Raw genomic sequence first — 24,190 nt, forward strand, 5'->3', positions numbered from 1 at the left:
AGTGAGGGCAGTGCTTACAGGCTCCCCCTAGTTCTTGTTCCAGGACAGCTGAAAGTCCAGCCTACCTCACATCTGCTGAGGCTAAGCCGTGCGGGGTGAGTGCCTCATGGGCCCTCTCGTGCATGGACAAGCGTGTGCCTGGGGCTGCCTTACCAAAGCTGGGTTCAGGACAGAGCTCTGTTCCACCAGGCTGGCATGGGGTGTGTGCGCTAATTCTGGGGGGGGGGGATGCCTTGTTTTTCTATTCATTCGGATGTTTGTTCTTCCTGCTGTCTGTATCGAATTAGGCATTAGCAGTGAAGAGATGGCAGGTGCGTGCCCTGTAAGAGGTAGACTAAAGCTCAAGAGATGGGAGGTGGACCACTGAATGGAGCCAAGGCTGTGGAGGGTTGAGCAGCAGGCGAGCTGAGAGATGAGTTGACACACTTGGGTGGGGAGAGGCTGGCCCAGCCATCTGACACGAGACCTTGGGCAAGTCCAGCCTTCCTGTGTGCTGTAGCCCCCGTGTGTGTTTGTACTCACACTCTTGGACACAGGATCCTGGACACCACTTGTTTGGATCTGAAATGGAGCTAGTTTGTGGGATAAGAAGAAAAACCTGTTTGAGATCTCTGTGAGACAAAACTGCCCTAGTGCCTGTTGCCACTAGAGGTGACTGATGGGGTAGGAGAGACTGTGGTCTCCCAACAGGTGACAGATCTTATTTATGCGGATGGCTCAGAAAATGTGGGACTGTAGAACCTCTGGAGTTCTTCACAAAGGGGCTTCCTACAGGTGACTGGCCTGGGGCTGCATCATGTGCCCTGCCTGTGAATTCAGCTCCTTCTAGGCCCTTCTGCTTGTACACTTGCCTTCTGTGAGTGTCATGGTCTCTCCTGGACTTATAGATGTATTGAGGTGGGCATAGTTCCCCTTGTACCAGCCTGTTTCTTTGCCAGCCAAGTGCTGCTCTGTGCTCTCATGCTGTGTTCCTCACAGATGCCCCCGACACTGGATGCTGGGCATGGTTAGAGGTCTTGGTTCTAGTGATGTTAGATCTCATAAATGTGTTGCCGGGGAGGCTCTAGGAAGCGTGACTCCTGGATATGGTATGCTGCTAAGCGCTGGCCTTTCAGTGATTGGTCATCCCTGACATGCTTAATCCTCATGGGTTCTTTGTGCCCTTGGCCCTCCCCCGCCCCAGAACACTCCTCCCAGTTTCCCTGTTAGCACCAGCTATAATTTCTGTGCCTGCTGTCCTTGTTGGTCATGTTGGGAATGCAAATGGAACTGCAAAGCTTGGCCAGGTAGGAAACCTTCTTCATTCTCGCAGCTTTTGACTGTACAGAGCTTTAAGTAGGACAGGACAGGTGGGCTATTTCTTCTTCTATCAAGATGTATAAAGGCATATACGCATACCTTCAAAGGGCAGAACGTGGGCCTCTAGCATTCTGTGTGTGGGGCTTCAGTGCCAGTACCTGTGAGAAAACACATTCACGTTCTAGGCACAAGGACAGTTGGCATATGGGCCTTCACTGAGAGACTGGGCTATAGTCAGGGCCACTGTACACACCTCAGGAAGTGTGCACCATGGCTGCTAACTCTGACCTTCCTTACCAGTGGACTACTGTCTTCCCCCTATCTCTACAGTCCCGTGTCTCTAGGACAGAGCAGTCCTAGGTCCCTTGCCCCCCACAGGGTACGAAATGGGAGATGTGCTCACACTTGCTTTCTTTTATGGCTGATGCTGGCTTTTCTTGTGTGACAATCTTCCAGATCAGGGGCTTGGGAACTCAGCAGCCTGCTTGAGGGTAGGCTAGTGGGGACCGCAGCCAGCTTGCTCCCTCTTTTCCTTGGGTGACTACTCAGCCTACTGTCTCCCTTGCCTTTGAGCTGGCTAGGATTCTAGACATGCTCTTGGTGCCATGGTTCATAGAGGACATCTTTTTTCCATGGGCTAACTTGAGTTGGGGCCTAATGTTGGCACCGGCTCTCACTAACTGGGAGACTTTAGGTCCTCCTCAGACGAGGAGCACTGAGAACAGTGGGCGCTCAGCTTTTCCAGTTTTAGTATCAAGGGCAGAGAGGTGGGTGGCTCAGGTCTCTTCAGCTTGCACGTGTGCAGAGCTGCAGAGGCTGTTAAATCTGAAAAACATGTGTGCACATTTTTGGCTTAAACAAAGTTCCATTTACAAAGTCCATAACCCAGCTTTAATATTATTATGTGCTCCAGACTGGGACTGAGTCCAGGGCGAGAGTGCTATTATGCTGTATAGTGTTTCTCCCCTGTTCCCCACCAGCCTGGTCTCAAGTGCTGGGGTCCAGGGCAGGGGAGACTCCATCCCTGTCAAGCCTCATTCTGTGGGGTCCAGGCTCAAGTGGGGGAAAGTGAATTCCCTTGCCATGTTGCCAGCCAATGAGATGCGATGATTCTATCTGCTGGGCTGTGGAGAGCGGGCCTTTGTGTGTCCAGAGGTCTGTCTGCAGGTCCTGACTCCAAATGCACAGCTTTTCCAACTTCTGAGGGCCACTATATCTGCTTCTTACTATAATCAAGGTAGCCTGGTATCTCAGTGGTGGCAATGAGGCCTTTGATAGCAGAAAATGCCTGCAAGATTAGGGGCTGTTCTGAGTTTTGCCTCGTTTCTGTGGGTGGCAGATGTTTTGCTCATGAGTGGAAACTATGTTCTAATGGTTGTAGTACTGAATAGAAAAAGCTTCTGATATGTCTGTCTGGAGACAGTTGCTGTGATTGATTAGTGATGTCTGTCAGAATGCAGGGCTGTGGAAACATAGTGGAGACAGTACCTACCTGCCATTCATGTTTGATTCTTTTTACTATTTATAATCTCTCTCTCTCTCTCTCTCTCTCTCTCTCTCTCTCTCTCTCTGTCTCTCTCTGTGTGTGTGTGTGTGTGTGTGTGTGTATGTGTGTAGGATGAAGGACGACATTCAGTGATGGTCCTTGCCCTTTATTTTGTTTGCAACGGTATTTCTTGTTTGCCATTGTATACACCAGGCTACCAGACCTATGAAGTTCTGGAAATTCCCATCTTCACCTCCAAGTTCATAAAAGTGCCTGGATTAGATACATGCTATGGACAGAGATACATGCTATGGACAGAGATACATGCTATGGACAGAGATACATGCTATGGACAGAGATACATGCTATGGATGAGAGATACATGCTATGGACAGAGATACATGCTATGGATCAGAGATATATGCTATGGGTTAGAGATACATGCTATGGGGTAGAGATACATGCTATGGGGTAGAGATACATGCTATGGTGTCCAGCTTCGTGTGGGTTCTGGAGGCTCGAACTCAGCTCCTAAGCTTGCATGGTGGTACCCACCGTACATGCTCCTGTGCTTTAGTCTCATCCCTATTTGATCTGTGTGACACCAACAAAAGCTATCTTGGCATAGATTTTGTGTCCCTTCCACCCCAATGTCAGATAGCATATAGATACCCCTGTAGGGTTCCCATGTTCTCTGACCTGTGTCCTACCTACCCCATGACCTGTGTGTTCAGCTTCCAAACTCACAGCCCTTCTTTCTTCTCTTTCAGTTGAAGAGGGGGAGGCCTCGGACTTCTCGCTGGCCTGGGATTCCTCTGTGGCAGCAGCGGGTAAGTGCCAAGGGGCTAGTGGAGCATTGCTGGCAGTTTGGGGGGACTGGCCCAGGGAGTCAAAAAGCCACTCATCTGGATATGAAAATGGTATTCTTTCTTCATGGCGCATTCCTGTGTCTAGTCCAGACTTCCCCATGCAACACGATTATATATCTATTCCATATGGCCAGTAAAATTCATTCCATATGGAGACAAGTACACCCTGCTGCTCCCCCCCGGGGGCCATGGTTCCATCTTCTGGGTAAGTTAGATGGATGGCGAGTCCTCGCAATGCCAGGCTTGGCGTCTTTAACTCTGAATGTCACTAACAGTCTTTCCAAACACATTGAATAAAAGCTACATTTTTAACGGAGTGGAGCTCCAACGCAACCAGGCGTCCCTGTACTTCTGCCCCTGGGATGGACTGTCAGACCTGGCTCTGCCTTCAGGGCGAGATGATGGGGGATATGTGAGGTGTGTAGCACTGTGCGGTGCTGGGTGACGTGGCCATTGGGGGCCCTTGGGTTTCCTACCTCAGTACTTTCTCCTCTTGTAGCTGTTTGCCAGCTGGGAGAAGTGGCGGATGGGTGAGAGTTTTGAACTGGTAACCCTGTCTATAGCTTTGAGAACCTGGAGTTCTGGAGTGGCGTTTCTGCTCCCATTGCGATGGGTCTTAGTTCTTTGTCTGGCCCGTGACAGGCTACCTTTTCTTGTCCCTCTCAGCCACCTCATAACAGGTATATTGTCTACGGATTCTGAACAGTCACCTAGAGATTCATGGGGGGAGGGGGCTGTTCGGTCTTACCAGATGAGCCCTATCAGATAATTATTACATCTAGTTCTTTCTTTTTCTTGTGGGAACTAAGGCAAGAGGGCGTAATGTTGGGCACACATTTCAGTCCTGTACACATTGCACATCCAATTTGTGACTTTGTAGACACACACGGCTTGTATGACACAGGTCACTTCACTGAAGAAACTGAGTTCACAAAAAAGTTTTGAGTGACAGCATATATACCTAGACTCAGTGAAGGCTTTTACTTTTATTGTTATTATTGTGTGTGTGTGTGTGCGTGGTGTGTGTGCATATGTAGTGCAGGGGCCATATTGTGTATGTGTCAGTCAGAGGACAGCTTGGTGGAGTTTGCTCTCAACCGTCCTAATGCTGCAACCCTTTAATGTAGTTCCCCTGATTATTTTCATTGCTACTCTATAACTGTAATTTTGCCGCTGTTATGAATTGTAATGTGAAGATCTGTGCTTTCTGATGGTCTTTGGCGATCCCTGTGAAAGGGTGCTCGACCCCCAAAGGGTTGCAACCCACAGAGTGAGAACCGATGCTCTATGTCTTTGTGTAGGTTCTGGAGGTCGAGAGAGGTGGAGAGAGGTGGGGCAGGTGTATTTCCTGCTGAGCCATCTCACCGGTACCCCTGCAAAAAAAAACTCTTAAAGATGGTTTCTAAATAACTGAACTGTGAAGGATGTGACAGGCTGAATAGGAGAGTTGGGGACTGGCCCTTGATCCCCAGTCCCCTGCTTCTAGCCTGGTGTCTTCCCAGAAGCTCTGAGTGCTCTTTGGAACCCATAGAGTCTTGGATGAGCTGTGTGTGGGATCTGCTGTGTCTGTGAATGGTCTGTTAACCTCGGCTCTTTGTGACAGAGCCTCCCTCCATGGCTGGGACTTGTTGGAAGCCTGAGTAATGGAGATGCTCCAGTTCTAGGGAAGCAGAGGCAAGACCGTGAGTCAGTGCTGGACAGATGGGATGGGGCTGTCCTGTTTGCCTTGGTGCTGGAGAGGTGTATCCCCTATGGCTGCTGAAAAACCCTAAGACTGGCCCGGACATAGTAGAGCATGCTTATAATTGTAGCACTTGGTAAGTGGAAGCGAGTAGATCTCTGTGTGCAAGGCCAACATTGTCTACATGGTGAGTTCCAGGACAGCCAGGGGTACATAGAGACCCCATCTATCTATCTATCTATCTATCTATCTATCTATCTATCTATCTATCTATCTATCTATCTATCTATCCATGTTTATGTATATATATATAAATATATGCATACACACATATGTTCAGTTCCCATGTGTGGGTGGGTGAACTCTGGCTATACCAACTTCTAAGAGGGACCTGCTGTAGCCAAGCCTCTGATGGGGGAAGGCTGTCTTTACTCCCATGAGGGAAGCAGGAAGATGGTGGTTGTGATGTAGAGAAGCTGTCAGGTTCCCAGACTGAAGCTCAAAGGCAGCGAGGCATGCCCTGGTATGCTGGAGGCAGGGCTGACAGCCACTGTGTCTGTGTCACCTGCATTTCTGGGACTCCACAGTGTGCTGGCCAGTCTCTGGCCTCCCTGTGCTCCGAGGAGTGGTGGGATTTGTCACATTTTCCAGTTTCCGTTCAAGAACTGAGCATGCGCCTTGCGGCCTTCTGATTCATTTCTGACCCCTAAGGAGCCCAGGACAACCATACTCTGTGGTTCCAGAGAACTTTAGGCCAACTGTTCCTTGATGGGGTCCAGCAAGAGCTGGTGTGGCCGGCTTTGCCGCCTTTCTGGTGTGCTGGGATGATCTTGAATAGAGCATACGGTAATTTCTCCTTCCCAGTTCTGTTGGACTTTGGGCATGGGAGAACTGGAAGGTGCTGAGCGAGGCTTGTGTGACGGCGCTAACTCTGGGACAGGGTGAAGGCAGTGTGACAGACAGCTCCTGTGTGTGGGTGATGACACGTGTTAGTCATGTAACTTAGTGTGTCAGTTACAGTGGACACTTTACCCTTTTGGTCATTGTCATAACTCTGTGGGGTGAAACTCTGCCCAGTGTCAGTACTGCCATTTTCCTGTCGGATGGTTATGAGACACCTGAGGAAGACAGGGACAGGCTCAGGTGAAGCCATGTTGTCTAGTAATTTTCATTAAACTGAGAAGATGCCACTTGGCTATACCAGCAAATGGAGATGGGTATCAGTGAGGATTACGGGGGAACGGATCTTCTTAGCTACCCTTGACAAGCTATTGAGACTTGCTGTCCTTGTTTGCCGGATGTGGTGGAGGTGGGGTCCTGGTGATGCTAAGGGCTTTAAGGAAGCTGCTGAGTTGTGTGGTGGCCACAGTGCAGTGGAGCAGAGACTTGAACACTGGCATTTCTATAGCCAGAGTAGGCGACCTACCCTTTGCCTAGCTTGCAGGGAGGCTGAGAACCAAACACACTTGAAAGGGGCATCCTGGCCTCCCCTGCCTCTCACTAAATGGGCCCTGTAGCTACCCCAGGGACAGCTGGCCTGTTCCTCTATGTCCTTGGTCTGAGATTTGACAACGAAGGAGAACCTGCTCTTGCCTGACAGGGAAGGAATGAAAAGAGCGTTCTCCAACCTGATGAGGGGCTAGCATCTGCCTTTGGACTGGCAAGCACAGGACTGCTGATTGGCAGAGCCCTGGGAGAATCCTCTGCTCAGAGTTGAAGTGGTGGCTCAGCCATGTAGGGTTTTAAATGAAGGGTTTCTTATGTGAGAGTGAGAGAGATAGAGAGAGCGACTGAGAGAGAGAATGTGTGTGTGTGTGTGTGTGTGTGTGTGTGTGTGTGTGTGTGTGCACACTTGTGCATGTGGTCTGCAGTTGCTATCTGGTGTTTTTATCAACCGCTCTCCACCTTATATATTGGAGCAGAGCCTCTCTCTGGAGCTCAGTTTTGATTAGTCTGAGTATACAGCTCGCTCTGAAGATTTTGTCTCCCCCTTGTGAGTGCTGGGATTACAGGATTGCTGCCAAGCCTATCTGGCTTTTACCTGGGTTGCGGGGATCCAAATTTGGGTCCTAATGCTTGTGGGGGCTCTTTACCAGATGAAGCGTCTCTCCAGGCTGAGATTGCAATCTTTCATACTCACAAGACTCAGGAGGTAAGGCAGTAGTAGTGGTATGTGTGAGGTGTGTCGTATATGTATGTGACGTATGCTCGTGCAGTGTGTGTATTGGGCTGTGCATGTGGCAAGTGTTTGTGTCTGAGCGTGTAGGATATGGGTATTGTGTGTGGGTGTGTGTTTGTGTGATATGTTTGTGATACATGTAGAATTTGTGTATACTTGTGTGGGCTGTGTTCATGAAGTGTGAAGTGTGTATGTAGTAAATAGTATATGTGCGGGCTTTGTGTGAGCTCTGTGGATAGTGTGGACATGAGAGTCTGGGCCTGTGCTTGTGGTGTGTGTGTATGTAGACTGTGTGTTTACTATTTGTAGTGTGTGTGTGAGGGAGAGAATTTTTTAATGTAGAGGCTGTGTGTAGGGGCTATATGTGTAAGTATATGTTGTGTGTGTGTGTGTTAGAGTGTGTGTGTGTATGGTTGTAGCTGTTTGTGATGTGGGGGCTCTGTAAGGTCTGTATTGTGTGTGGATTTGGATTTTGTGGGCTATGTGTGAATTGGGTGTATATGGGCTATGCATATCTGGTGTGTATGGACTATGTATTATACACACACATACATGTTGCGTGCATATATGATGTATGTTTGGGCTGCATCTTGTGTGGGGCTATGTATATATGGTGTGTGAGGGCTGTATGTGTATTGTATGTGTATGGTATGCATGGGCTAACTGTGTACTGTGGGAGTGGTGTGTAGAGGCTATGTGTGTATTGTGTATAAGTTATGTGCACGTGTGTGTGTGTGTGTGTGTGTGTGTGTGTGTGTTATATTTTAAGAGATCTTTTAATCTGGAGAAGTTCTAAACCTGTTTCAAATCTCAGTTGGCTCTGAGTACCCATGATGTTCTTTTCCCTAACCCAAAGCATTCTTCTGTATGTGATTGCAGGGTGGAGGAGGAAGGAATTTTGACCTCAGCTGCACTTGCTTGCCTGCTTGAGGTGTGAACTCCTTAGGAAGGTAGATGATCTGTTATCGAGAGAGGCCACAGCCAGACCCCTCCTCCCAGGCCTTGAGGCCACAGCCAGACCCCTCCTCCCAGTCCTTGAGGCTGCAGCCAGAGGTCTTTTTAATTTTTTCAGAATCTTAGGGGACACAGTCCAAGGTCTCATTTCTCCCTACACTTCTAGATGAGTCACCCAGAGACCCTCTACTCATCCCGACTCCTAGATGACACATTCATATCTCATCTTCCCCAGACTCTTGGTGGCTCAGCAGTTGAACTAATGGGTGACACGATGCCACCCCTGCTGAAGGCAGCTGTCACCCAGCTGCTGACTGCTGTGCTGTACCAGGCCTGGAATTACCCGGTCATCCGAGATCTGCAGAGAGAACACAAGAGAGCAGTTTCAGATAAAACTGGTAGATTTAAAAAAAAAAAATAGCAAGTCAGCTTTAAAAGCAACTTTGAGGGGCTGGAGATTTAGCTCAGTGGTAGAGCGCTTACCTAGGAAGCGCAAGGCCCTGGGTTCGGTCCCCAGCTCCCGGGGGGGGGGGGGGGGAAGCAACTTTGAGACCAAATCAAGAGGTCTTTTGTGGCTCTCCTCACATTCAGAGATGGGTGGGACTGTTGTCATAGTTGGGTAAGATAGACCCACTGAAGAAGCCTTGCACCTCTATGGCTATTTTTCCTCCTCTTCCACCCCCCCCCCCCCTTGCTCTGGGCAATGGCTCAGCTGCCTTCCGTTCCTCTAGATTTGCCTGCTCTGAGCAGTACTGGTAGCTGCTGGTTCCCGGAGAGTGTTTACTCACTGGATCTACAGTACAGGTTGTGTTGCCCTCATCCCTTAGGACGGAATTGAATCCCTAGTCTAGATAAAGTTCCTTTTGTTTACTGTCCCTCTGCTGATGGGCTCTTGCAGGGTACGCACATCTTGGGCTGCTGTGCACAGTGCTGCCGTGAATTACCTTGTGCGGGTTCCTGTTTGAACTGTGTTCAGTTCCGGGGTGGAGTGGTAAGGTCCTACAGTCGCGTGGAATTGAACTGTGTGAGGTGTGTGGACTGTTCTGCACAGTAACTGCACCCTTTCACATTCCTGGCAGTGGGGTGAGAGGGCTCCCCCCCTCCATGGCCTTTACAGCTCTCCTGCTAGGGAAGAAGGAACAACTTGTATTTTGACAATCATTGTTCTGGGTAAAGGGAACTCCTTGCTCTGGTTAACAGGCAAGAAGGGCGTGTGTGTGTGTGTGTGTGTGTGTGTGTGTGTGTGTGTGTGTGTGTGCTGGCAATAACTTTGCCAAGGGGGTATTTCACTGGCTTGTGTTCAGGTCTCCAACCTTGAACCTGTCTTCCTGCCTGTGCCCTCTCTTCCTCCTGTCTTCCCGTGTATCCCAGAATGGGTGTGATCCCGTATCCCCCTCTTTCTAGAGTCCCTCTTTCTTCTGACACTTTGGAAAGTCCTGGTAAGGATGTATGCGGTTCTGTGTATGATTGAGAAGACAGCCTGTACCTCTTTGTCCTCATCTGACAGAGGGAGGCCCTCACTTTCCTGCCACTTGTCTAGCCCTGGTGTCATGACGATACCCTCTCCTAACTGGGGTTTAGGGACCATGAGGCTTTCTCTCACCATGGCTACTATGGGCCAAGACATGGGGATGTAGAGGAAGGGAGTCTGGAGGGCTGACCGTATGGGTTGGAATTTTGTGCGACATGATGGACCTGTTGATTAATGTTCCTTACCTGCCAGGGCAGAGTAGCTGATTCATTCCGGCTTAGTGATAGACACATTGTGGTTTATAACAGTTACTGTAATCAGTCGTTGTACTGGCCCAAACTATCGATGCCCCTCTGTGGTCTGAGTTAGAGACTTTCTTGCCATGCGATTGGTCTCTTTGTCCTTGTGACTAGAATCCATCACTGCTATATTAGCTGCCTCTTGGAGTCATGTCTCTCAAGTTTGTATAAATGGATTTTTTTTTTAAAGAGGCACAGAGATTGCATCCAGCAAAACCAGCAGAGCAGAGATTTGAATCCAGACAACTCATGCGTGAACTTCACAGCTCACCCATAGATGGCAGACCTGCCTATCACAGACCTTGCAGAAAGGCCAGTGGCAGGTTGGCACTGGTGCAGGGCACCTAGGTTAAGGGAAAAGTCCTGCTAGAGCTCTCTAAGTTTTGCTGCTGCCTGGAAAATGCCTATATGAAGTCCTTTATTCTTGCAAAAGTTGAGTCTTGACAGACACTGACCAGGCTTTCTATCACCACTAAGTGTGGGGCGTGGTGGTGGTGCTGGTGGTGGTGCTGGTGGTGCTGCTGGTAGTGGTGATGGTGCTGGTGGTGCTGGTCGTGGTGGTGGTGATGGTGGTGCTAGGTTGCAGGGACATGGTAGCAGGGACCTGCTTGGCTGCCAGGTTAGCACTGGGAGCTCTGTATCTGGTCTGGGCTTTTGGGGAAGAACATTTAAAACTTGTTTCCTTTTATTGGTTCTGGTGAGAGGTAGGCCGTGGTCAGCCCCTATTTCCTGCAGCTTGGGCTAGTCAACGAAAACATGCAGAAGAGTGGACCTCCTGGTGTGGGGAGTGGAAGCCATCCTGGTCCTGTTTGGTCAGAATGTGCACTATTTGTTATCCCAAGGGCATCCCAGAAACTGTGCTGCAGCCACCCCAGCATTTCCACTCATGCTGTCGACGTTGCAGACCTCTGTGAGCTCCTTTATAGCCCGGACCTTTGACCTAGATGAAGGCAGGGTGCATGTGAGGGTGGACTGACTCCATCGTTGTCCCCAATAAACAGAACCTCAAGGACTGCCAGACCTTGGCTCTGTGGTTGAGGTGCCAGGCTTCGGGTCTCAGGTGTGGGTGGTCCCCAGCACTTTCGGGTGTACCCTTGTAGCTGATGAGCCCCTCCCCACCCTGTCTCAGCTTCTCAAGGGCTGAGATGATCGTAGTACAACACCACACCCAGGTCCACTTTCCTTTTGGTTCTCAAACCAAGGGCATCAAGGTTGACTCCCCCCTTTGTCCCCACTTTCCCTTATGGTCCCTGAGCATCTTACTCTGACTTCCTCCCTGTCCCTCTGGCACTAGCTGGAAGTCCCCTTGCTATGTCCCATGGTGGAAGCTGCACCAGGGCCCTGTGACTCCAGGCTGCACTAGAGGGTCTTGTCCACCTTCTGTGCTCTATCCCCCTCCCCCTGTCTTCTTGATGAGGACCAGGGGACATTTTCAAGGAACAGAAACGTCTCAGTAAAGAGATGTAGAATTTCCTAGCATTTTAAAGACTTATGAAATGCGTTTTTATACAGGGCCAGCTGGGGAGTTTCTCATTAGCTCGGCTGGGGAGTCTGTGGGGAGTTGAGTTAAGTGGAGCCAGGCAGGCTGGGTAGGGAGACATGGTGGCCCTGAGCTCACCGGGGGAGCATGGCGGGCATGCGTCAGCTGGTTGGCTGGAAGGCCCCCTGGCTGAGCTGGCCTGAGCTGGGCCTTTGTTAGACCTGCTTCGCAACTGCACGGGGGACCTCAGAAGCCTTCAGGTGATGACTGGAGCTGAGAGGGGGCCACTCTGTTTCCATGGTGAGCAGTCCACGAGGTAGGGCATCTGCCATGTGTCGCACACAGGCGCAGACACGTGTGTTTGCCTGCCTCGTGTGTGTGTGTGTGTGTGTGTGTGTGTGTGTGTGTGTGTGTGTCCGTCCAGTTTCCTGCTGTCCCAGCTCAGAGCCCTGACAGATCCTGGTTCCTCTGTACCCCCTTCTAGGCCTGGGCAGACATGGGGCAGCTCTCCTCCATCAGAGGATGTGGTACTTCTGAGCTTCTTGGCAACCCTTTCCTCAGGCTCCCATCAGTCTTGGCTCCTGTTGGGCCACACTTGGCAGTACTGATGCATCTGTGTGCACATTAGTGTGCGAAGCCTAGGTATCTGTGTGCATGCATGTACTGGTAGCCAGGCACACTGGAGCTTGGGCATAGGGAGTAAACCTGAGAGCTGTGTTTCTCTTCTGCTCTTCTGCCTCTCTGGTGTTTTACCTCCACAGCATGGGCTTGATTTTCTCAGTTCCACTCTCTCCAGCTAGATGCGGCCGTTCTCTGGCTGTTTTCGCACGCTGCCACAGGCTAGAGCTCAGCCAATGCTCTTGTACTGGCCCATGGACGCGGGTCTGTCTGTCTTGGCAAGGCCAGCATGTATACTTCCCCACTTGGTGATGTCAGGGGACATCAGAGGGTGTGTGTTGGGGTATGGGGTGACAATTCCCCTTTCCTCAAGTTCAGATGACCCTCACTAACAGGAAGGCATCACCTTACGCCTTCCCAAAGGCCTTGGAACCCTGCAGGGGGACAGAAGTCTGTAGTTCTTTGGCGACTTTCAGCTTGGTCATTAAACAGGACCAACCTCAGGAGGGTGTGGGGGATAGGGAGTCATGATGCACTTATGGGTTTCCCAGCTTGTGCATGCTGGAGCGGTTTATGCTATCCCTGTCTGAACCTGTGAGAAACATGGTGTCCTTGTCAAAATGCTGACATTGTCAGGTCCAGACACGGGTGAGATGCTGTAGCTGTGACACTGGCGTAGAGATGCTACTGGTTCACGCTGGTTCTTATTCTCCAGCTTCTTCTCTTACTGGGACTTCTGTCTGCGCCACTCTTGTTTATCTTTCGAAGTAGCCTAAGCCGCACCTCCTCTTGTAAGCGTCCAAGGATGGTCCTGCTATGGCTTCTTGGCCTTCCTCAGTGCCCTTGGAGCTAGCCTCCAGCTTCCTGCCCTTACCGTCTCTGCTGGTAAGAGCTCTCCACGTTACGCTGGCCACTCCGGGGTCCTGCTCCCATTCTCTGGCCCCAGACCTCAGCCTAGGCACAGCAACGGGCAGGAAGCTGACAAGTTTGCTGAGGTCCAGAACAGTACCTTTCCTGTTTAGTATAGTAGAGTGCCCTGGGCACTCTGGGGCCTGATTTTTGTCCTCTTTGATAAGAACAAGGTCTAGGTTTGCAATCTAGCTGCTCATTAGCTGTGTGACTTTTGAGTCTCTGAGGCTCTTTCCTTTGCTCATCTAAAGTGGGAATGGCAGGGAGGGAGGGGGATCTGAGGGATTCCATGTCCCCAGGGGCGCCCGTCCTCTGCGCCTTTCCACTTGCTGTGGACCATACAAGGAGAAGCATGTGGTGGACCTTAGCTCTGAGCTTGGGGCTGGGGGAGCAGAGAGGCTCAGGTCACCCCTCCCCCATCACAGCAGGGTCCTCCCGTAGCAGCAGCGTCTCCCCCTTGCTCCCAGGCAGGCCTCAGGACCACTGTTGTTCATATCAACTGTGCAGAGGATTATGGCTTTTTCTTAGAAGAAACATGGGGTGTCTTGGTACGAGGCCAGAGTCTGCTCTCAAAGGCAGAACTCTGAGCCAATGGTATATTAGACTGTTCTAGTGGGTGGGACTGGACACACAGACTGTGGAGGCAGAGGCAGTGCCTGGCAGGAAATGGCCAAGGTCAACCCAGCCTGGCTGGTCCTGACTTCCCAGGTGGATGGGCCAGCCTTTGGATCTTTGTGGCCACAGTCAGGGATGTATCAGATGTAGGCTGCAGGCAGCTTGCTAGACTCTGGCTGCTGCCCCCTCACTGGGTGGACATATACATGACATGCATGCACACACTGAAACTGGGTATCCAGTTCTGTCTTCCTCAGAGAGAGATCATTCTGTCCACACTATATATTCTCTTTTTGATTGCTTTTTAAAAGGCAGTTTTTGAGAGCTCCATATATTTTCCTTGCATCTACATAATTTTATACTTCCCCTCCCCCTCCAACACACACACACACACACACACACACACACACACACACACACACACACACCCCTTCCTGCCTTTTGATGACTTTAACTACTACTGGCTTCCTTTGGCAGTGGTCAGCACATCAAACAGATACAGTATCTGGTAAACTTTGAGTGAGATACATTTTATAGTTGCTGTTGTTCTCGGGACTCAGTGCCTTGCATACTCTCCAGGCTCGCAGAGGCTGGGACAATGGTTGTTCTGCCCATTGCTGACTCATTGGTAATTGCCATCCAAGGAGAAAGCACTCAGTGCCAGGGAGGGGCTGGGCACCTACAGCATGTTCTCTGGCCCTACAGATGGCCACTGTGGCCCAGAGCGGTGGAGAGTCGTGTGCTGCCTCACAGCTGGTGGGCTTCTGCCTGAACTGAGTCCAGGACCCTCCTTCTGGAACTGTTGGCTCACAGTCCTGGGGCTCAGTGTTCTTCCTTTGGTGTTAGGTGTACTAGGATGGGCTGACAGTCTTGAGGAAGTCATCATAGTGGCAGTTTACAGGGGACTGTGTGTAAATCAGAGACGGCTGTTGGGCATAAGTCTGGCGTGCACACACAACATGCACTTTTCTGCATTCACCTACAATGCACATACTTACATATTTTCACATGTACACACTCCTCAGTGTGCATATTCACACTCATAGGCCTTCACGAGGGCCCCTCTATATAGAGCACGTGTGTAGGCAGGCACACATGCGTGCGCGCGAGCGCACACACACAAACACACACACACACACACACACACACACACACACACACACACACGCTCAACTGTGTATGCATACCCACAAAGAAACCTGCAAATGTGTGCATACACGTGTGCGTGTGCATGACAACTGGCTTCTCCCCTGTCCAAAATACTGTGTTTGCATGTGGCTGCCTGCTTTTTTTTTTTTTTTTTGGTTCTTTTTTTTTCCCCGGAGCTGGGGACCAAACCCAGGGCCTTGCGCTTCCTAGGCAAGCGCTCTACCACTGAGCTAAATCCCCAACCCCCGGCTGCCTGCTTTTTTGGATGGCCCCATGGCCTCTTTGCAGGGTCAGGTTGTGTCAGTGTGTTTGGGGTGTACAGTGTCTCCTTTCTTGGCTCTCCATTTTCTTTCCTCCCAGACACTTATCTATACTGCTGGACCCAGTGCTGGCCTGACCAAGGCAGAATCCAGACCCCCATAGCCATCTGCCTGTCTGACTGCCTGGCCCATCTTGGCCCTCGCACACACACCTTCAGCTTTGACATGGCTGAGTTCTTACCCTGCACTTGCCACTTTAAGAGCCCAGGGACCTGGCAGTCTTGTCTGAAGGGCTGTGGCTATGGCTGAGAGACTGGACAGCTGCAGAGGGGAGGCTTTGTAAGCTCCCTGGCTTCATGGACTCTGGGTAGTGCTGGGGAAACCAAAAGAAAGGCTGACAATGGCCTCCTTCCCTCCCTGGGCAGCCTGGGCTGCTGCTCCTGGGCAGCCTCTGGGGGCCCCTGTTATTTCCTGTGCTGGCTGCAGGGCTCCTGGCCAGCCTGAAATAGGCAGGAAGCAGGGGCTGGGCATTTTCCCCACCCCCTAGGCTGGCTCTTGTAGGCCAGAGCCATCACCACAGTGAGTGGGAGGTCATCACCAGTTTCTTGTTTAATTCTCTGGGCTTTTATGGCCTCAGCCTACTCTGCCCAAAGGTTGTTTTCGCTTTTTCTTTTTGTTTCGTTGTGGTTGTGTTGTGGTGCTGCTGCTGATGTGTGTGTGTGTGTGTGTGTGTGTGTGTGTGTGTGTGTGTGAAGCTCCTGTCTTGCTGCTGATTCCCTTCCTCAGACCCTTCCTGCTTCCATCCTCTGTGTGAGCACGTGCTGTCAGTGAGCGCTTGCATAGCCTCTCCACCTGGCCTAGCTTTGTGCTGCTGGCAGAATGCTGGCTATGCACGGTGGAGGCCAGTCCAGGCTAGGCCAGGAGAGCTTCCATAGTTGTTAGTTTACGTGAGGTGAAGGAGTTTAGATTTGACATTAGGATCTAGGCTGTGGTTATGGTTAATGCTAGGGTGAGGGCTCCTGACCTCTGAACATGCAAAGGCAGGATCCAAGTCCGAGGACCTTTGTTTCCACCACTAACTTTGCACCAGTGTTCTGAGCTCATGTCTGGGCTGCATGGGGGTCAGAGTATGGTGGGGTCCCTGCCCTCCAGGATTCTGTGCCCAGACACCAATGGGGGGTGGGGAAACTGGTGCGGGCACAGTACCACCAGGGAGCTGCTCTTGGAGAATGGGCCTGACTCAATCATGGGCTCTTCTGAGGAAAAGTGCCTCACCTTCAACTGGGATTACAGAGCCAGGACCTGCGGCTTTACTATGAGGGAAGAAGCTGAGACAGGAGATGCGGTGTGTTCAGCTCAGGGTCTGGCTCTCTGTGGTGATTTGTGACAGGAATGCGCTGTGCCTCACTGGATAGCCTAAGTCATTGAGGAAAAGACTAATTTTGTTGGAAACTTACAATAAGGGTTAGGTCAGTGTATAGTTGATGAGCTTCCTGGCAGCCTAGGCCAAAAGGGAAATAGAATGAAGGAAGGGTGGCTGCCACCGTCACTGAAGCCACTGGCCACCTCAGCAGCCATTAGCACAGTCGCAATTTGGCAGGAGTTACATAAGCATTAGTCCTTGATATATATTTTTTTTAATGGCCACCCTGGGAAGACAAGACCAGTGCATCCTGTAACCTGGGGTTCTGTGTGGGGAGCTGGGAGAGCCTGCCTTGGAGGCGAGGCAGAAGCCTGGAAAACTGTCCGTGGTGGGTCATAATACACTTGAGCAACTTCTTTAGAGCTGGCCTGGTAAAGCCATCCCTGGTTCAGGCTCTGTGAGCCTGGAGGAGAGCTCCTCACTCTTGACCTGGCATAACGACAGCCCTATTCTTGTTTTGTATCCAACTCCTGAAGTTTAGGGATGGTGGGAGGAGCTGTTGACACTGGCGAGCCCTGTCCACTGCACCCTTTGGGAGGCACCTCACTCACCTGCCCACCCAAAGCCTTGCTGGCTGTGCTTGCCGCAGACAGACTGAGAACTAAGCCTTGCCACACCCGCCTGTCCGGCTACCTCCTACCAGGTTGTCATATTTACTACTGTGTGTGGCTAGACTACAGCTTCCAGGAGGGACACCGACCGGGGAATGGAAGTGTATAACAGACAGGGAAGTCTGTTCTCCTACGCCTCTCTCTGATGCCCACTCAACTGTCTATTGACAGAGGGATCTGGGCTGGGCCCTTGAGGCTCTGCTGACCAATTCGTCTGGCTAGCTAGGGCCCTGTAGATTTTTCCATTGTGAGCCTTCCTGGGTGAGTCCTGGGGCATCTCCTATCTAGGTAGGAGGAAGAAAAGTCCAAGTATGGAGGAAAGGAAAGAGGTGTAGCCAACCTAGGGAACTTTGTCATCAGATTGCCTCTAACTTGGTCATCAGATTGTCTTCTTTGGAGGGCTCTACCCCTCAGGGAGGGCCGTGGAGACCCCAGCAGATGCTTTGACAGCCATTACCTCCTAGCTTGCATACATCCTATAGGCATTTCCAGAATAAGCTGCAGAGGCCAGGGGCTGGCCTGAGAGAGAATGGAACTAAGCCATGTACCTCCAAGGTCCATGCCCTTGCTACTTTTCCTCCCACAGCAGAGACACACAACCCCCAAGAAAGCATTGTGGCCATAGGTAGTTAGGTATTGCTTTCTGGGGAAGCGTAAGGCTCCGAGATGTGTAAGGCTCTCCCAGGCTGAGGGTGGCATGGTTGTATGTCCAGGTAACGACACAGTTAATGCACAGTTAACTTCTCTCAGTGTGGGCAGTGCGAGCAACTTAGGGAGAGCTGTGGAACGCGCCTGTAAATGCTGGGGCTCTGCTGCCCCTCAGGCGAGGGTCTGTGTGGCACCTGGGTTTTAAGTTGTGTATAAGCCTTCCCTCATCCTGTCCTTAGGTGTCTGTGGATGACCACATGCTGACTGTCCTTTCTCCCCGGTCTGTAGGCTTCATATCCTCTCCCACCGAGGCCAGTTTCCTCTTCCTCCTCCCCAGTGGGAGCTTTGGCTTTGTTCACGCATGGGTGATTTCTCAGGACATGTATCAGCAGGAAGTTCTGCTTTCTGTCTAACTACCTCTTCAGCTGCTGTTGTATGAACTTCATGTTATCGATACAGGCTGTGTCGGCCGTCGGGCTGTGAGCCTGGATCACCACTGTCACAGTCCCCACAGGCTTATTTACTCTGGCAGTCACCCGTGTTATTGAATACCTACTGCATGTTGTCCCTGTTCTAGGCGGAGTGTGGAGATGGTGCTGGGAATAGGACTGTGCGAGAGGGCATGCGACATACGTCACTGAAGTATTCAGTGAATGGTCGCATGTGGTGGGTGAATGGGATGGTCCGAGGCTTCTGCCTGAGAAAAGGGGTTTTGGGGCCAGGTAGAAGGCAGAGCTTGCACTGGCACCGGAGCGGAGTCCAAGGGGCCAGGCTGTAGAATTAAGACAGGTTGTGAGGGAGCTCTTCTGGGTGTGGTTAGGTGCTTGGTTAGGGCAGTGAGCAGACCATGGCACCGTGGCTTTGAGGAACACCCTCTAGCTGTGCGTGGACAGGAGGCAGGGTGATGCCACCCCCTTTCTGGGTGAGGATCAGGGAACTGCAGCCAAGCCCAGACAAAAGTGGTCAGCTCAGCTTCTCTGGAGGGGGCTCTCACAGAATGCCGGAATGAAGAATATGAACCAAGGCTAGGCTATAGGGCCTCCAAGGCTGGCAGCTGCATCGGCGGTTCTGAAGGAGGCTTGTTGAGCTGTGGGGGCACTTGGAGGCCACTGGTCAGGACTTAGGTTGAATTGCCATTACTATGAGGTCCCCAGTGGATACTGAGGCTCTCTGGGGATGGGAGATTATGAGCTGTTGTATCTGTGGAGGTCAGTTTACATTCATGCAGTGGGTGCCTGGCATCGGGTGGGCCATGCCACCTGGGCAGGCAGTGAGGATTGAATGTGGTATTGGACCTGGCCTCTGGAGGTGGGCAGAGGTGGCCATGTACCCAAACTGGCTTGTAAGTCATAAGGCAGCCTCTGGACTTTCTGGGGCCTGAGGCTTCTGTGCCAGCTCCATCGTGATATGTTTGGTGCAGTTACAGAATTGATCCTAGGCTGAAGTGTGCTGCAGTGGGCAAAGCTGGGCTAGGAAGGACATCATTTCTTTGAAGCAAAGCCTCTCAGAGCCAAGAGAACTAGGGCCAACGGGGACAGCTGGGGCTCCGGGTTAATGAAGTGAACTCCTGTTTGCCGTGGCCATTCGGGTTTGCATCGAGTCGGCTAGAGAGCTGGCTTCCACCGGTCCTGGATGTGGCTCCCGCCTGGAGCAGAACAGGTGTCTGGGAATGGAGTTCTGTCGGTGGCGTCCAGCTGTGGCGAGCCCCGGTGCTGGACTCACTGCCTGCGGAAGTGGGCCAGCCACACCTCTGAACAGGATTAGAGGGATGGGTAACGGATTAAAGATCAAAATGTTAATTAAGAACTGGCCTTCTCTAATAAGATGCCTTCAAGGGCACAGGCCCTAGGAGAAGGGGGTTCTCATTTTTCTCATTTTGGTAACATGGTTTCCGTTGTGATGAAATTGGTTCACAGAAGGGGTGGGGGGCCCTGAGCTTCACTTTAAAGACATTTCCATCCAAGTTAATTAGCAGGAGAAAATGAGGGGCTGGTTGTCAGGTGGACAGTAGGTGGTGGCCTGGCGGGATGATTTTGGAGAATGTGCCTATGTCTCAGGCATCCAAAAGGTGTGTGCGTTTGTGGTTCCTGCCTTGGGGGGCCTGGTGGGGTCTGACTCTAGGACCAAAGGTTGGGACTTTGCTGTGGTTTTTTATTTTTTTATTTTTTTATTACTATCCATGTTCCTCTCTGATCACCCCTCAAATTTTTTCCCCTCATCATTTATAAATTAGAAAGAAAGCTCTTCTGGGCTATTATTAGAGCAAATGAATTTTTAGAGCCAAGTACCTGAAGGTTCCACCCATTCCCATTGAGTGAGTTGGAATTTGACTGGGAGTAAGGATGCCAGGACTTGGCTCATATTAGATTTTACTGTCTGAGGTCTCAGCTATGACTCCCACGTTGCTTCAGTGTCTCTGGAGGACACCACAGTTGAACTCTGGCTGAACTTCCTTCTTGCCTTCTTCTGAGGGGCTTCCTCTGATTACTTGACTTCTCCAAGTCTGTGTCTTTACCTGTAGTCTGAGGTTCTCAGGCTGTAGATCTGCACTGAAGGGTAAAGGAAGCAGGTTGTAAAGAGCCAGTCCCTAAGTGCATGCCGGCGGCAGATGGGGCTGGTTGGAGGCTGAAGTCTGTTATTTTCCCCACAGCTCGGGTTCTGGCTTAGAGCAACTTGAATTTCCTTAACCTCCCAGGACGAAAAACCTTGTTTTTACCAGAAGCCACAGAAGAAAGGGTTCTTCAGAGCTAGGACTTACTCTCAAAGTGTATGATGTCAGTGTTCTGGGCCTGGCGCTACAGGCTTGGCATTGCAGCCCCAAGGAGGCTGATGTAAGAGGGTTGAACGTTCGAGGACACTGGGGCTATAGACAGAAGTCAAATCAACCGGGCCACCCAGCAACATCCTTCCAAAAAAACCAAACCCAAACCCAAACCAAACAACAACAACAACAACAACAACAAGAACAACAACAACAACAACAACACAGACAAAAACAAATATATCACAAAAGATGTCCGAAGGAGGTGCCTGTCATGGCCTGTGCTATGGGCACCATGTTACCTGGAGTGTGTGTGTTTTCTAACCATTGCAGAGCCTGCTTTCTTGGAAGCCATACTGGCCTGGAGACAAAGAAGAGTTGCTGGGAGGTTGTGGTACACACCATTAACCCCAGCACTTGCGAGGCAGGTGGATCTCTGTGAGTTCAAGGCATTCCCGATCTACAGAGTTAGATCTGGGATAGCCAGGGATACACAAAGAAACAGTGTCTCAAAAAGCCAAAAACAAACAAACAGAAACAAAACAAAACAACAACACAAACAAACTAAAGAAAGAAAGAGGGCTCTTTGGACTGGGATGATGGCTCAGCTGGTGAAATGTTTGCTGAGTGAACTGCAGAACCCAGTTTGATCCCCCAGCACCCATGGCAAAAGATGGGTGTGCGTGTGTGTTCTGGTAATTCCAGTGTTGGGGAGCCAGGGACAGCTGCAACTCTGGGGCTTGCGGGCCAGCTGGTCTGATCTGTGAGTCCTAGGTGCTGGTGAGACACTGACTAAATAAACTGAGGTAGAGAGGGGTAGTCGCCGTCCTGGCCTCCACACACAAGTGCATATTTCTGTACACAAAACACACATGCACCCGCGTGCGGGCATGGCCTCCAAAAACTAAAAGTAAAAAAAGAAAATAACAGGCTCTTGTCTGTACTTTCCTTTTGGATGGAGGTGTGGTGTCCTTCCCTGCTTGCTGTACTCTGGACATACTGGGACCCTGCACCCCCATTTCATCATCATTTATAATATAGAGCAACTCTCGCCCTATTTAAAGATGTCTGCCTCGAATTGCATTTTGTTTGGGATAATATGGTTTCTGCTTCCATTTTCTTGCATGCTCTGGCTAGGCTTCTCAGCAGCCCCCCCCCCCCATTTAAAAAAAAAAGTGAAATTGTAACACTGTGCTTTGGGAGGCATTAAAATGCATTGCTGGCTGTTTCTACCCTCTTGAGTTTCTGAAATCCATTCTCCTGACACCTCAGTTTGGAAGCTGCCTGTCCTTCCAAGGTACCAATCGGTGTGCTGGGTCACGTGTGCCCAGCTGTTTCCCTTCTTTCCTGTCGTCAAGGAGCTTCCACCTTATAAGCTGGGTTTGGGTTTCTTTCCCTTTCAGGGCTGGTTGGTCCTGTGTCATGGGCTGTGTCCCTACTTCCTTCTGAGTGGTACTCCTCTATCACCTCATATTCTAGGGGCAGCGTGCTCTGGCCAGTCTGTGCACGTGATCACAGTGTAGCCCATGGCCTGGAGAGGGGAGCTGAGGCAGGTGCCTGCATATGCCCGTGCACACCCGTCTTTTGCACAAAGGAAAGACACAGAGTCTCCGTGTCTCACTTTAGCTGAGTGGTTGCGGTGGCACTGGTGCTGATGGCTCAGTTCGTTCTCAGGCTGGGGTTGAAGTTCAGAGATAGACGGTTGCACTCAGGTAGTTCTCAAGGGTGGTGGTGACCCTTAGGCACAGCCCTGTCTCCTCAGGCTGTCAGGCTTCCTTGGCATGAACCCATGAGAGGAGATAGAGCCTAGGGTGTTCTGGAAGTTTCATGAGGTTCTGGGAGTGCCATGACCTCAGGCCGGGAACTATGTTGCCACAAAGTGTCTTAAGTCAAGTGCTACAATGTGTCTTAAGTCAAGTGCTCTGGTAGTTGAGGGAGAGAAGTCACAGTGCGCGGGGTTCAGTCACATTCATAGCCCTGTGTGAGCAGCACTGTCTTGGAGGACACATGGGACTGTGCCAGGAATGGAATGTCCTACAGCTGATTCCTGTGCACACTTAGGCGAAAATCTGTCACCGGTTTAGGATTTATGGGTTAAATTCAGTGAATGGGGAGCAAGGAGCTCCTTAGGAAGCCAAGCGTTGCTGCTGCAGACCTGTGGTAGGTGGGTGTGCCTGCTTCCCCACCATTCACCCTAATCTGGTAAAGTGATCTATTGTCAGACCAAGTCTGGTGCTGGTAGCTCTGTTCATTCTCAGGCTGGGGTTGAAATTAGGAAACAGAAGGTTATACATAGGTAGTTCTCAAGAGGGAGAGGCTATGCCCTTGGGTCCTGCTCTTGACTCCCTCTTAGTTACATTTGGAAAGCAAAGGGGGAGCTTCTGGGGCTTGGGAAGTTGTTTCTGACTAGAGGCCTGTCCCCTGACTACTCCTCCCTACACCGCCTCAGTTCTAAAAGCCTCTGCTCTTTTACCTCAATTTAGAGACAGTCATTCGAGCAGTCACAGGTTCCTCTCAAAGATCACAGTGTCTTGCAGCTTCATAGGGCCTGACACGTCTGTCGTGACCTGGGTGGATCTTTGAATTGTGACTTTAGCCTACCTCCTGCTGTCTGGATGCTGGGTCTCAGCCCTGGCTGGGTAGATTTGAACATGGATTTGATCATTCGTACCCTCGTTAGGCCTCACCTGAAGGGTGCTCATACGTGTGCATGTGCATGCTGTGTGTACACATGTGAAGATGAGTATTCTTTGGGGCTAGCCGGTTAGTCAGGAAGAGTCGGGGCGGTGGGATGCTGCATGCCTATGTCTTCTTTTGTCGCAAGGAGCACACTGCTTCCACTTTCCTTCTTTGGAAGCACTTTCAAGCCTGCTCCAAATACAGTGAGTGTTTCTGGAATTCAAGCACCTGAACAATGGTAGAAGCGGGGAGGCTCAGTCTGGGACACTTGTCGAAGAGCAACTGCTTAAAATAGCCTTTGCTTATAATCCCAGCATCCGGGAGGGAAAGGCAAGAAGATTGTCAGTTCAAGGCCTGACTGAGATAAATATCTATATCCTGTGGTCAACGGGACAGACCAGCCATTGCCCTAGGATACTCCTGACCTAGCACTGTGGGTCACATATGTGAACGTGCTGTGGGTCCTATAGCACCTTCTGTTTGGTCCCAGCGTCTGGCTGGTGAGTTGACCGTGGGCTTTCTTGCTGTCACTTTCCAACCAGTTACCACACCTTCTCTCGAATTACCTTCAAGAGAAAGCTTTCCTTATATAATTAACAAGCTTCTATTGCAAAGTGAAGCAGACATAGAAATTCTACAACGTAGTTTAGTACTGTTTTCGAAGACAGATGCCCTTGAAACCACCTCTCAGATCTAGACATAAAACTTTGTCAGATGCCCCCAAATCCTAGTACAGCTAGAGTCCCTCCTCTCCCACTGATGTGACTTCTCTGGCGATACCCCCACATCCCACCGTCCG

General features: G+C 50.8%; 1 protein-coding gene across 6 annotated transcripts in view; it reads left to right on the top strand.

Annotated features, from left to right (window-relative positions):
* The window catches only part of Zfp423 (zinc finger protein 423), a 298,627-nt gene that overhangs the window by 51,634 nt on the left and 222,803 nt on the right, over positions 1-24,190 (top strand). For all 6 annotated transcript variants that reach the window (XM_063278334.1, NM_001393718.1, XM_063278328.1 and 3 more), the window contains exon 2: positions 3,556-3,615. Coding sequence is in view for 2 of the 6 variants with exons in the window: in NM_001393718.1 (NP_001380647.1) it covers positions 3,556-3,615 (60 nt within the window). In the remaining 4 variants the exon portion in view is untranslated. The remainder of the gene's footprint in view (positions 1-3,555; positions 3,616-24,190) is intronic.

This window comes from Rattus norvegicus, chromosome 19, assembly GCF_036323735.1.
Source record: "Rattus norvegicus strain BN/NHsdMcwi chromosome 19, GRCr8, whole genome shotgun sequence".
In the NCBI taxonomy this organism is placed as follows: domain Eukaryota; kingdom Metazoa; phylum Chordata; class Mammalia; order Rodentia; family Muridae; genus Rattus; species Rattus norvegicus.